The 14633-nt window shown below is 49.6% G+C and overlaps 1 protein-coding gene across 2 annotated transcripts in view; it reads right to left on the bottom strand.

The window, feature by feature from the left end:
- Nucleotides 1-14633, bottom strand: part of TMCC2 (transmembrane and coiled-coil domain family 2) — a 72678-nt gene that overhangs the window by 8747 nt on the left and 49298 nt on the right. Inside the window, exons 1-2 of one of the 2 annotated variants that reach the window (XM_061572743.1) lie at nt 13207-14067; nt 541-840 (exon numbers count right to left, since the gene is read on the bottom strand). In XM_061572743.1, coding sequence (XP_061428727.1) covers nt 541-840; nt 13207-13257 — 351 coding nt within the window. In that variant the 5' untranslated portion in view covers nt 13258-14067. Of the gene's footprint in view, nt 1-540; nt 841-13206; nt 14068-14633 lie in introns of those variants that run through there. The other variant, XM_061572742.1, reaches the window with a different exon arrangement.

Below are 14633 nucleotides of genomic sequence, written 5' to 3'. Positions count from 1 at the left end.
AACTAACTACGTAGCCTCTAACACTTCATAACGTTCCCATGGCAACAGGGGAAATGGCTGCGAATCTAACCGGGTGGGTGACCACGAAGAGTTACATACTCATTAAATAATGCAGCAAATGCTGTGAGCCCCCTGGAAAATATGGGTTAGGCCATGCATACGACATGTCAAGGATTCCAGGAATTGGAAAACTCGGGGGAAGAGTGACTGGCCCTTCTAAACCAGAGCCATGTCCCATCATCACTGGTTAACAAACATATGACTTTTATAGAACCATATTATTTGGCGCTTGATGCATCCTCATGTGCGAGTCTTGTGGTCTCAACGCAAGTCATTGGTGACCAGGCTGAGACCATCAACTCACGGTTGGGATGGTTGGAATCCACTCAAACCCAGAATCCTCATTGGCAGTGACCAGCTGAACACTTCGACAAGGGCCATGATGAACCCCCAATCGACTACCTCCCAAAAAACTCCCTCACCCCGCGGGCCCCCCCTCCCCCCAAATTATAGTCAGAACGTCGTGCGTGCGCGCGTCACCTTTAGGTACTCGGCGACGTTCTCGTCGCGCGCCGCCTGCTCCACCTTGATCTGCTCCGTGGTCTTGAGGATCTTCTGCGACAGGTGCTCGATGGCCGCCCTGGTTCGCTGGGGGTCTGGCGATCCGCCGGGGCCGCTCGCCAGCCCCCCCGCAATCCCAATCCCGCCGCCGCCGCCGCTGATGATAACGAGCCCGCCGGCATCGGCCACGCCGTCCAGGCTGATGGTGCTCTCCGAGCTTCCATAGCCGGGGCCCAAGTTGCAGGGAGGAGCCAGGACGGAACCGTCCGGACGATCAAACTACAAGGGTGAACGCACACGCACACACACGCAGACACATACACACACGCAGACACACACACCAAGGGCACCATTGTTAGCCGGGTAGACGGTTAAGAGAAGCGCTGTTGTTAATTATAGTGAGCACCCGCGAATCAGAGGTCGCAACCGGGTACCCGATACCCGTACCCTACCCGATACCCGGCTACCCGTACGCGGCCAGGTACGGGTACCCGTTTGCGACCCTGGTGCGGCCGGGTACGGGTACGGGTAGGCCGTGAGTCACTGGTGAGTAACCGTTTGCCACTCATTTCTTGTAGGGTACGGGTAGGGAACGGGTACCCGTACGCGACCCTGGTGCGGCCGGGTACGGGTAAGGAATCAAAACCCGTTTGCGACCTCTGCTGCGAATGTGATGCACTCTCGATGTTGCTGCAATCTTTCGTAGCTACCCCGCGCGTGGTGGAATCCTGCAAGGGCGGCTCTCGGAGGGCCTGAGAGTCGAACTTTACAACCGTTTTGGGATTTAGCAAAAGGAAATAAGTGATAGAGACGCAGGGTGGCCACAGCAGCGATAGTGTGACGAATAAACTACGCAAATTACGTAATTTGTAAAAAAAATATGTGTGACCTCATTTTAAATGCTGATGACCTCTCGACCTTGACTTGGCCACTGTATTTACCACGCATCTCCTTTGCCATTGGGATATTAGTCATCTGATTGGGCTTTCACAGAGTAATACAAGTGGCAAAAGAGACTAATAGCTCTGCGACGTTTTAGGGTCGTGTCGGGTTTAATTCCCAAAACCCTAAAAACCTCTATTCTGGACGATGTCCAACGTTTTGTTCCACGTGCTGGGAACTTCTTCAGCAACCGATTAAGAATCACTTAAGAGCACATGGTGGGTTGCTGCGGTGAGTTTTGGCCCAAACACCGACCCCCGTCCGTCTGCCTTTCCGCAGGCGTACGTTTGTTTGCGCACAGACACGTCGTCACAACAGCCAATCATCATAGGAGGAATCATCGGACTTGGCGAGGTGACGATGGTGCTGGTATCCCACCTCCAATTAGCACGGTTGGCTACGTACAGCGCGGAAGACGTTCAACTTATATACATCAGAATCGGACACCATTTTACAAGTGAGGATTTGTGATAAAAGCAATGAAGTTTGGGTTGGTGGGCCAATGTGGCGCTAACCCATTTCCCCTACAAAAATGTGATTCTATTCATTGCGATTTCATCAACAATAGATACATTTTGCCATCTTCGTTCTCACTCTAGCTCCAGTTATCTTGATTTCGCTTGTACAGTTCTGCTTGCCTTATTAGCCTCCACGCAACATCCCGACTTGACACGTGCATCATAGAGCTTAAGAATGGAATTTACATTGGTGCATAGAGCCATCGTTACATGCATGCTTACCAAACCTTGCATAGCAATACAGACTGTTTAGGCCATGGTTGTAAGTGAGCACCGATTAAGGCGGGCAGGGCATACAACGGATTGGTGTGGCCTGACCCACGCCCGCTCACCGTCCGAGCCTATCAAGGGCAGACCCGGCACCGGGCTCTAACATCACTCAACACCGACGTTACACCGACGTTAGCCGGGGCCACCGTTATTTTATCCCAGTGGGCTAACCACCAACACCCACGACTCCCCACACTGCTCAGTACACACGCACTCACACGCCATTGACGACAAACAAGCCGCCCACAAAACCACTCCCTTCGCTACCGAAAAACAAAATGTTTTAAAACCAATGGGCAGGCTGGTTGGCAGGCGGGCGGGCGGGCGAGCGAGCAATGCCACCAAACGGTCGGGCGCTCGGCCGAGCGGTGCCTGTTCTCCGTTTTGACTCGATTAGCCGCTGCTGCACGCTGCACGCCGCGCGTAAACACGATCCCTGTCCGCGATATCGGCCCCGTGAAACCGCAGCACGGCGGGAGCAGCCGGACAGACGGAATTGTAACATAAACAATGACGGGCGGCCAAAAAACGCCTGATTGGCCTTTGCCATATTTTTTTTATGTAACGCTCACTTGACCCGCTTGCCCCTCTGACCGTTCTTTCATGTTTCCCCATTAATTTGCTGTTGCCCAAAAAAGGAGGAATCAAGCCGTTTATTTATTAATTTGTTGCCCAATTCGCTTGTGCAGCCGCGGCAAAACGCGTGAGAATCGGCCAGTGGACGGGATTGATGTCGAAACAGAAAAAAGCTCCCGCCTGCACGTAGCCCCTGATGAAATCCAACACTCCTCTAGTGCTGCTGAGCGTTTTACAGCGCGCCTCCCAACAGCGCCGAAAGGACGTGGCCGGTTTTGATTTCGTGGAGGAAAGACGAGGATGAACATTCAACCCATGTCAGACAATGGTTTATACTGAACCGCATCAGTCTGAACATCCCAGGGCAGATGTGGCCATCTCCCTCCTATACAGTGGACAATTAAAGTTTAGCCCACCAATCTTCAACTGTGACCCAACATAGTAATGCCACTGCTCCCTACGATCGAGTCAGCAGCAGCATTTCAAGATACGAGCATCGTGCCGATCAACTCCCCACCCATACGAAAGAAGTGTACATTTAAGTATATGGGGGTATCCATGCGAGTCATTGCATCTCTAAAGGAATCTCCATGGGAATTCCATGGCAATCTATAACAGCGCCTTGAGATCCTTGATGACAAGCGCTATATGAATGGAATTGTTATTATTATAACTCAAGCCATGGACCACATAGCAAGCCACTGTCTACTCCGATCATTCGCTGGCAACACGCCATCATATATTCACCAGACTACTCTTGAAGCCATTCCGCTGGCTCACCTCACCGACCCCGACACAAAAGGCTCCAACCAGCGGTAGGGATCAGTATCGACCGTGCCCGGACGCCCTCGGGACGCCAACGCCGCCATCGCCAAATTTAGGGTGCGAATCTGAGCGGCTGCGTCGGCGGAGAAGGGGGCGGCAAGGAATGGCGCGAGAGGAACACGGGCCTCTGGCACTGGCTCGCTGCGCCACCACGGGCACCTGGCAGTGCCGCTCTCCAAGCCTTCGCTTTGCCGATTACTCACTCGCTAACGAGGGCCCTTCACATCATTACGCACGTCCGCCGTGGGATGCGGTCACATTTATACGCTTTTGTAAAATCCCAAATGGCGCGTGTATTTTGTGCGTGTACCTGTGTGTGTACGGTGTGCACGCAGTGTATACTCGTGTATACACACGGTCTACGTAATCGGCCAAGGAATGGAACGTGTCTGCGTAGGACGTCCACCGGAGAGATGGAGTGGAGGTGCTAATGGATTATTACATTGCTGGATCAGTAAGAGATGGCGTTGGCTTGGAGAGGCCTTTGTCCAGCAGTGGATTGACCATGGTTGTTGATGAAGGTGGCATATGTAATCACACACATGTATTAAATGTACAACAGCCTTTTTGTGAGTCTCATGCTGGAAAAAGCACCCCACCCCATAATGTGTCAGGCACAAGGGGCTTGTTTGACCACACTTCACCATGGTGGTCAGTGCGGGCTGGTGAAGCGGGCACCCAGAACCGATTCAAACACTGCTGCCCACTTGTTCGCTGAGCCTTCAAACTCAGGTGGCCAGGTTCCTACAAAAACCACCTCTCCCACCCCGTGCGTAGATGTACCCAGAGAAATGTGCAACAGCTTGCTTGTGGTCCATTCAGTGAGAGAATTATATATATTTTAAAACGTGTTGAATAACGTTTATGAATCGTTATACTAACAGAGAGAGTGGATGAGTCAGTCAAGAGGCCACCTTGAGGAAGGATGAGTCACCAATTTTGTTTTTATTAACAATTGGCACAAGTTGTTTTTTCTTCTGCAGAACGGCACACTTGTTAGACATGTGAGCAAAAGGCACAATTGTGCCTTGGAGGATATATCTCTGACAAAGAGATCTGTGCGATACGCGAGTGTTCTCCACTGCTATGGGTTTGTATCCCCAGGCACTCCAATAGGGGAATTGGCCAAACATTCCAACATATCGCAGCCCTCTTGAAGACGAGTCTTGAGACTCGGCGAGACTTTCCCGGGTAAAAAACATTAAACAAGAAAAACCTACATCGTGCAATATATCCGTGTCCGTCATCCAGACTCACAATTACCACCGCCACAATTATTCCAACGGCCGCGAAAGGCACCGCTGACGTACGGACAAGCACAAAGAGCACTCGCAACGCATCGCGTCCCTCGCACGTCACTCCCGCCGCCGCTGTCGCCACCACCCCCGCCTGTCATGACACTATCACGCAGTGACACACGGAGGTTACACACACGCACACACACGCACACAAGGGCAGATTCACGCACGCGCGCGTGGCATGCGGCCAGCAGCGTTCGCTTCCTGGCTCGCAAAGCAGTTGAAGCCGAAACGTCCCCTTTCGCCTGTCACTCACCAGCCCCCCCAAAAACCACATCCCCCTCGAGCCAACCCTCTCTGCCACCAATCCCGACAGCTCCTTCACCACGCTAGTCAGACACTCGTACAATAGAGTTGATTGTGACCAAGACAGCTGTTCCGTCGCTGTCACTGCGTTAAAATTGCATCCGTTGAAATAAAATTCTTAGGCACATTTAGTCTCAAAGTCTACGAACCGATCCCTTACATTGTGATAATAATTTTAATTGCCATGACTATCATCCTCGTGATGGACTGTCATTGCTCAACCAGGTGAGAATTAACTCACACTTAAGAGTCAGTTTCGCAAGAGAAATCCATTAGTGCGAAGGAAGATTGATGCTAATCACACAAAAAAGACAGAACATTTTAATAAACAATACAAACGAGACAGAAACAACAGGAAATCGTGACCCAGTCATGAGAATTCCTAAGATCGCCGGGTAGGAGGAGGGGGGGGTGAATCATTATCCGTATACTCATTCAATCAAGGTGGCATCACAGGAAGTTACATCACTTCACCCCATCATCGCTCGAGGCTTCCCTGCCTTGCAGCAGAGGCACTTTTGGGGGACATCGTAGTGAACCAGCGTTTCGAACAGGTGACAATTTAGCGTGGCAATCTCTGTGTCGCACGGCGGCTCGGCGAAAATCTCCAAACCGGTGGAAGAGGCTCGGGACAAGCCACGCTCCTCCAGTCGATGAAAATCCCTATCGACCAAAATAAATGAGCACGACCTGAAACTAAATATCAAACGATGCTTGCCAAGATGAATAATGGAATCTGGGCCATAGGGCATGACAGGCGATACACCCCACAATGCTATCCAAGTCTTGCGTCAACATGGCAGACCATGCAGCCTTGGGAGACAGCTACAATGTGGCCTCTTTATACACGAAAAAACCCACTTAGGCTCTGGCATACGCAGACACGCACCAGGGATGGGTTGACAGGTGGCTGGATCAGTTTAACACGTAGGCTTTCGTGACCAATATCATCCATAATATATGTTTTTTGGGTTAGATAGCGTAAATATAAATGTGTCGTTAAACCGTTAAACAAATCTGGCTGTCGCCTGATGAAGCTGGTTGTAATTACTGGCGAAACGTCGTACTCAGATTGTAAATGTTATGGCTTGGCTCTCCAACACACCGGTTAGTGCTGTACTAGTGACGAATTGGCCACGTTCTGTTTACGTGACAACGCTTACTAGTTGGCTGTGTCGGATGGTGGCGGGTTTAACGATGCATTTATATATTTACGCGATCTAACTCAAAATAACCTCAATAAAGGTTGCTGGATGTACATCAATAAGGTCAATGTCTCTCGTTATGATGCATTGATTGAAATAAATTATTTTGCTCAGGATACACACATTTAACCACGACTCAATTCGTACCGTTCGGATGTAATTGGTTCACCAAATATCTCCAGCCACTCGCGGTGCTAGATTGACCTCAATGCGGCTGCGAATCGTGACCATTAATCACAAGAAATCGTCGAATTGCAAGGCAGGCTCAGCGTTCCATGCCGAATAAGCGCAGTAAAAAAAAAACCCCTGTAAAATATTTACACGAGAACAAAAACAACAACGCCATAATAACAGGCAAGCGCAGCGGTAACATTTGATGTGAATTCTTTGGAGAGCAAGGCGAGCGGGGGGGGGGGGGAGTTAAGAGTCGTCGGCGTTAACGAATTTATTTATTTATGACGGGGCGCGAGCCCGTCGAGATGGCGCAACAACGTTAAGGGAGCGCACTCGTGAGAAAAAGAGAAACTTGGGAGGGGAGTTGAGAGAGCGGCGAAGGGTTAACGGGAACATTTCACCGGTTTGGCAAGAACCGCGGCTCAGCCCTGCCGATGACAAATACAACGCTCGGCATCCACATTCTTCAATCGCTCGACTCGCTCCGCCGTCAAAACCGTGCGTTGCCCCCCCCCCGCGAACTCTGCCGCAAACTCAATAAAAACGCGAACTCAAAACGTCTACTGTGCTCCCAGTAGTAAGAGTGGCTGGCTGGAGGTGTTAATAGTTGACTCGAGTTTTCAATTGCAGGGGTGTCTCTAAAGGTGCCAAAAGCGCACCGCATATTGTCGTCTGGAGAATATTACGTCTGTCTGCGAAAAACGTGTTTTTTTTTCCTGCAAATTAGAAGGATAAAAAAATACCGCACAAACCGATCACGATCAGACTTACCACACTGCTGAGCAATGCAGTGACCCAATCTGCATTTTTGGGGCAAGATTGGCAACGATATACTTTTTAAAATGTGTTTTTAGGTTGTTATTTTACTCAACTTAATGTTATTCTGAGCACCAGCGTCACTGGTAATCATGCGCGTGGGTGTAAGCTTTCACATGCCAATGCGAAAGCGTTCGTGTGCATTTGGCCATTTCCGCCCACATATTAAGGAGTATTAAGAAACACATCGGTCGAATACCCTAACAAAATGTAGACTCCTTTAATGGAATGGCTATCCCGGATTGTAACATTTTACAGACCGCTAGACCAGGCCGGGCTCCAGCAGAGCTGTTAACTACCTCACCTGGTATACAGGTGGTCGTGGGTTCGATCCCAACCCCAACCCCGACCCCGACGCCTGTATAATTCGAGTTTGCATGTCTCTCTCCCCGTGGTCGTGTGGATTTTTCTCCGGGTGCTCCGGTTTTCACCTCCACATTTAGAAACATGCGTGAAGAGAACATAAGCCACTTCGTTGAGCTATCATCTGCGGCCAGGTCGCTTCTGAAAAAGAGCTTCATAGATCAGTGGGCCTTACCTGGTAAAAAATTTTTTTTATTTAAAATAAAAATAATTTTATTTTTATTTTACCGTAACAGTGATATCCCGCAAAGGAGATTGAACCTTGGTGGGGGGGGGGGGCAAAGGGACATTTGGTGGTGTAGGGCCCACTCTAGCATGCCCCGAGCACCGGCTTTGCGCTGCACTCTACGGCCGGAGTAGGAGTGTTGGTTGGGGGCCATGATCGGCATCAGAGCGACTGCCACACGCACGCCGCTCAGCATTTCAAGGATCCTTAGAATGCAGTGGGAGAATTTATCCTTTTAATGACAAAACGTAATGGCACAATCTGTAAAAAAAGCAACTGTTTACTTGTCGAAGGGTGGAGAGCGATGGTGCAATGGTTAGCGCACTGGGCGATTAACTCGGCAACCCGAGTTCCCTTCCCGGCCATACTGGACATCTGTATAAAAGAGCTTCATAACTCATCGGATTCATCCAGTCGAAATAGCGATTCTGATTGTAATAACAGTTGGGTGTGGGTTATTTGTTTTATTTTTTTTCAGTCGTGCAATCTCATTCAATCGTTACACGTTAAACTTCAATGTCACACCTGAGCCTTAAGAGAGTTGCAGTGTCAAACGCTCAGCTTATTTGCAGAGCTGTCAACGACAGTGATGATGTAAGCAGACATTGCTTTGTTTTGGTTTAACAGAACCACCTTGCGTGTGAAAGGGGGCTTAAGAAAGGAATTATATGAATGTAGTAGAGTGTCTGCAGACCGTGTGTGCACCTGAGGCCAGGCAGGTAACCCCCCCCCCCCCATAAATGGTGAGCCAGGACAAAGCCCCCCTCCCGACTCCTCCAAAGTCTACCCCTTTAAAGCAGCTCCCAGACAACATCACGTCACCTAGTCACCCAGTAAACAGTCTCAGGTTCCAGGTAAACACCGCACGTGAACTTACATCCAGTGTTAAATCAGAATCTTTATTTATCCCAGAGAAATCCGATGAGCTATGAAGCGTTTTAGTTCACAGATGCGAAAAAGAAATTGGCAAAATCCATCGTGGTACTGTATTTTTTAAGGCCCCCGCCCCCCACCTTCACCAACCCGCAATGAGTGAAACACTGGCAAATTAACCACCACGACCACCGACACGGCACGTGAAGGCCTCTATCCAACAGTTGACCGAGAAAGGGCTGTGTATTATTATCTTATCGGCAGGGATGGAGTCGTGGGTTAGCAAACTGCACTGTGAACCCGGTGTTTTTTTAAAATCCTTTCTATTTAGTTCACTTGCTTGCTTGCTTAGGACCGTGCAAATCTTTCGGTCGTTTTTTAATCCACTTCCCGTGATCCAATCGAGCTGACATTTTCCACACAGACTCGTTGTGCGTGACAATAAATGTTCGTGAAAAAAAATCCTAAATTTTACACTTTTTAGGACAAAAATATTATATTTAATTACCAATTGCTTAACGCTGCCATGCAATCATCTGACCCATAGGTGGCAGCCATCTCAAGCCAGAGGACGAGAGGACTCTAGTCGCCACGCATATAAAGGATTTAGTGAAAAACTTAGTTTTTACGGGTTATACTTGTTAGTTCGATTTCCCACCACGGACATCGTCACATCGGTGGTAATAACAGTTGAACCAAGCCACCTTCAACAACGGTTCATTTCTGCAGTTAATTGGTGACCGAGCTGAGACCATTAACTTGGTGGTAAGATGTTAACTCCCTCACCTGGAATACAGGAGGTCGGGGGTTTGATCGCGACCCTGACGCTGCTGTATATTTGGATTTTGCGTGTCTCTCTCCCCCTGGTCGCGGGGATTTTTCTCCGGGTGATCCGGTTTTTCCCTCCACATTTAGAAATATGCATTTCGAGTATTGGGCAGCTAGACATTTCCACACAATAACACACTTCATCGGGCTCTCGTTTCTGGCCAGGTCGCTTTTGAAAAAAGAGCTATAGATCTAAGTGGGCCTTACCTGGTAAAATAAAAAAATAAAAATTAGTTTTTAGTTTAACTTGCAACATGTGAGTACCCGGTTTAATCGCACGCAGCTGATATCGAGATCCAACCCCAACATCTCAACAGCGAGGCTGGGTGAGCGTCTCAGGTTAATTGATGCCAGGTCAAGTTTATGCCAGGTCACAGACGATGAGCCACCAACCACTGAAAGACCCTGGGTTCGAATCCAGGTTTCAACTGCCTATGGTGTTTAAACGGGGTTTTCAAGTGCAGTGAGTTCAGCTGTGAACCAGCACTGTGGTGTGAATACCTCTGAGTGGATCTGTTCACCAGGCACATACCAATCGCACACACGCAGCCCAAGAACACTCACAGCACAGTCTGTGGACGGACTGAAGCCCAACAGCTGACCGCTGTTTACATTGCGCTATGTTCATTCTCAAGTTACTCCGTTTTGGAATTTTCCCATTAGGTTCGAGGCACGGGCGGGGGGTGTTGGGTCACTTTATCGAGTTAAATCACTGAGCAGTCGAGTGCGGGTTCCCCCCCCCCCCGCCACTGTCCTGTTAACAAAGTCCACATCAAACCACATCGTAAACACTTTCTGCAAACGACGACGAGGGGACTTATCAGACCGAAAAGTGAGCGTGGGCTGGAAACGTACGAGTGTAACAATACAGTGCATGCACAGAGATGATTTCTCGACAGCAAGTGGTGTTCGGCCATGGCATCGGTCCTCCCCATCATGCCTGGCTTATCATGTCACATGACCACACTGCGTGTATAATGCACACACAACCGCAAACTCAGGAGTTGTCAAAATTGAGGCTATTTTAATGTTGACAGCAGCAGACCAGCGGGACCATTGTACAATACCAGTTTCACTGTTTTTGGGACTCACCAGTGCGGTCCAGGAATTATTGCCTCGTACCTCTGGGGATTCATGTAGACAAGCCCTCTCGGATCACTGTAGGGACAATTTGGCATTGCCTAGGGGCTATAGTGCACTGATAACCCATTCTACGGTGCAACCATCCCGTGTTCCTATGCTGCCGTCTGAGATAAAATGGCATAAATTTTTAAATCCTATATATTAAGTTCACTTGCTTGCTTGCGCGCTTACGACCGTGCACATTTTTCGGTCGTTTTTTAACCCACTTCCCGTGATCCAATCGAGCTGACATTTGCACACAGACTCGTTCTGCGTGACAATTAATTTTCGTGAAAAAAAATTCCAAAACTTTACACTTTTTAGGAATTTTTTTTATATTTAATTACCAATTGCTTAATGGTGGCAGGCAATCATCTGACCCATAGGTGGCAGCCATCTCAAGCCAGAGGACGAGAGGACTCTAGCCGCCACGCATATAAAGGATTTATAGTGAAAAACTTTGTTTTTACGGGTTAATTTTTTATGACTCTTCCTGAGCTGTTGGTGGACAATGGATTACACGCGCGGTGTGGTGATGTCACTTCACTTGCGAGGCATGACGGGATCACTGCTCTTATGGCCAGAGTCCACAGGATGAGGAGGCACTGTTGCTATTGTGCCAGTGTGTGCACTTACTGTTAGGAAGTGGGGAGCGGTCGTGTAGCAGTTAGTGCACTGCGCGACACCCCCCCCCGCCCCGAGTTAGATTCCCGCTCACGGCCAACACCAGTAACGATTGTCTGAGCCGGTCCTGGGCCTCCCCAAGACTCAGCCTCAAATGAGTACCTGGTGCGGTGTGTAAACATCGCCACTGGGGAGACAAAAACGGCCGGGCGTGGTGCTGGCCACCCACCCTCTCGTGCACCGTTCCGGTCTTCATAGGTGCTCGCTAACGGCACTTTTCCCAACAGTCTGTTAAGGCTACACGGGGTGGGAGGGGAGTCTTTGTCCTTCTTTGTTAGGTAGGTGCTTGCTGTAAGTCACCAAGTCTTGCTGAAGGAGCGACCCTGCGCAACCCACGCCCTTCACTCCGACTCCCCCCCCCCCCACCGTGTTTCACTGTTAGGAGTTAAGCCACTCGCTGTGTTAGCCTAAGCCTCCCACCATAATCTTCACTCGAGGACCCCCCTTGCAGGCCAAGCGGCCCATGTTTTAGAGTGAGGACGCCTGTTCAAACTGGCAACGGCTGTTGTAACCAAGAACCCCCGGCACTTCAAAACTAAAAAACCCTCCTCCTCATTCAAGAACTAAAATTATCCCTATCAATACCAAGGATCCCTGTTCGGATTAAGGACCCGTTGGGCCAGATTCAGGCTCTCCCGAGAACAAACTATAGGGACAGGGATTGTTGGCAAGAAACTATTATATTACCTGTCAACCCATACGGCTTACCCGTATTCTTGTACAGGGAAATTTAGATTTCAGGGCCATTACTGCGTACCGCCGCTTCAATACGGGAAAGAAATGTTTTTGTCTATTTGTTTGTGTTTCTCCCTTGTTATGAGACTTTTTAGGATGAACATTGTGATTTATAAAGACACGGGGTGACCAATAAGGTCTGAATTGGTATGTAATAAGGAAGACACTGATAAGGGGTTGACAAGCATATACTATTACGGCAGACACGACAGCACATGTGGCGAGTGGCGGTATGGCGTGTAGCACCACCACGGAGTCAACACGCCCGGCTACCATCCCGTCTCCCCCCACCCCCAACACCGTTGATCACAGCACCGCGGGTTTCTTTTAAGGCTCCGTCAACCCACAGGGAAAGGGCACTGTGACAGGTTCAGATACAACTTGCCACAGAGATGTCACCTTAGGGCGAGGGATCGAACTCGAGTTACCGGGTTCGTAGTGAAGTGCCCGAAGCGGTGCCCCATTACGCCCTACCCATCAGAGAGACAAAGGGTTCCTCTCTCTCTCTGTCGTCTCACCTGAACGGACTGTTTGGGGCAAGTGCTGTTAGCGAGCACCTCACAGTAACACACAACTACCACAAACATAGGCACCGATACACGTTACAAAGGTAAAGCTCCCCCGTATAGCCTTAACATAATTTTGGGGCAAGTGCTGTTAGCGAGCACCGAGTACAAAGTGCCACACACAACACGGTGCCACACGAAGTCACAAAGGACCCCCCCCCCTCACCACCCCCTCCGTATCAGCCTTGAGCAGACTGTTCGGGCAAGCACTGTAATGTTAGCGAGCACCCATTAAGGCGCACGAGGGGGGGGGGTTGCTGTGGACAGCAGCACCACGCCCGGCCGCCTTTGTCTCTCCCAGCGCCGACGCAAACTCACCGAGGAGTCTTCCTGCTTCGACTCGCGACGTTTCTTCCAGTGCATGACCATGGTGAAGGCGGCCCGGCATGTCCACTCGGCAGCACGCGCTTTCAATACAGTCTATATGTACTGTAGAGTAAACGCCGTATCGCTGACGTAGCCTGTAACGTAAGAACACTGCCTGCCCTTGCACTCGAGTAGCTTACAAGCGGTTTAAAGCCCACGTTGGGGTGGCAAGCCGACGGTAACGTATGCCGATGCTGCTTGTGATACTGCTACTATAAATACTGCTGCTGATGATGACGGTACTGCCGACGACTGTGCTGCTGCTGCTGCTACTGCTGCTGATGATGACACAGCGGCTGCCAAAAATATGGAATTATACCGCCGCTGATTGTCGACCCAATGTTGACGGTCCTCCTTCTGCTACTTATGTTCCAATGAAAACTACGGCACTTTCACCAACTACCAGAATGCATGCACCGTGTTGAACTTCTGTCGCACCGTACGTAGCTAGCCAACCGTGCTATAATCCTCGGAGATGGGGGACAACACACTCGTGCTTGACGATGCTCGACTAATACAAAGTGACCTCCCGTACAGTAGTCCGTACACCCCAACGCCGCCGCGCGCTCCAAAGTTGAAGTCCAACTTTGACTGAGCCTCTCTCGCTCGCTCGCTCCACCTCTCACAATCCCCCCCCTCTCCCTATGCCGCGCTATGTTAACCACAGCACAGGCTTGCACACAACGCCGACGCGGCCGCTATTCTTCACGGCTGCTCTATGAGAGTTCACGAGCGACTTTGCACAGACAGAGAGAGAGAGGCAGCCGTGCGGGCTCCCCTCCGTCCCAGATCTGACTGCCGGGGCTGTCGGCTTCATCTCCCCGAGCCGGCTAGTGTACGAGGGGGAGGAGATTAGGAGGCGCGGGGCGGGTCAATCCCCTCCCTCTCCTCCCTCTCCTCCTCCCTCCCTCCCTGCCTGCAGATGAGTCGTGTTTATATTTAATATTGTTTTTGTTTACAAACTCCTTCTTATTCTTAGTTTTTTTCGGTAAAGTCACGTAGGTAAAAAATAAAAAGTAATAAAAGTAAAATATTAAATAAATAAAAAATAAAAATCACGACGTTTCAGAGGCAACACAAGCTTCCGTCTTCAGGTGGGACCGTCACAGCACGATAGCTGATACTTGATACAGCCTCCGAAACGTCGTGATTTTTATATTTTATTTTTATTTTACTTTTATTAATTTTAATTTTTACCTACGTGACTTTACCAAAAAAAAACCTAAGAATATGAATCCTTGCAATCACGAAAGCTTCAAATCTAGAACTCCTTCTCCTGGTGGTGGTTTGTCGTAGAACAAACTCTTGTAAGAACAAACTCCTGTAGAGTGATGACATCCAGTGCCGGATTTAACCTAGTGCGGGGCCTGTAGCATATG

The sequence above is a fragment of the Lethenteron reissneri genome, chromosome 51 (genome assembly GCF_015708825.2).
Source record: "Lethenteron reissneri isolate LAM-NWPU_2019-01 chromosome 51, ASM1570882v1, whole genome shotgun sequence".
Taxonomy (NCBI): Eukaryota; Metazoa; Chordata; class Hyperoartia; order Petromyzontiformes; family Petromyzontidae; genus Lethenteron; species Lethenteron reissneri.
This window is presented reverse-complemented; position numbering and strand designations above follow the sequence as displayed.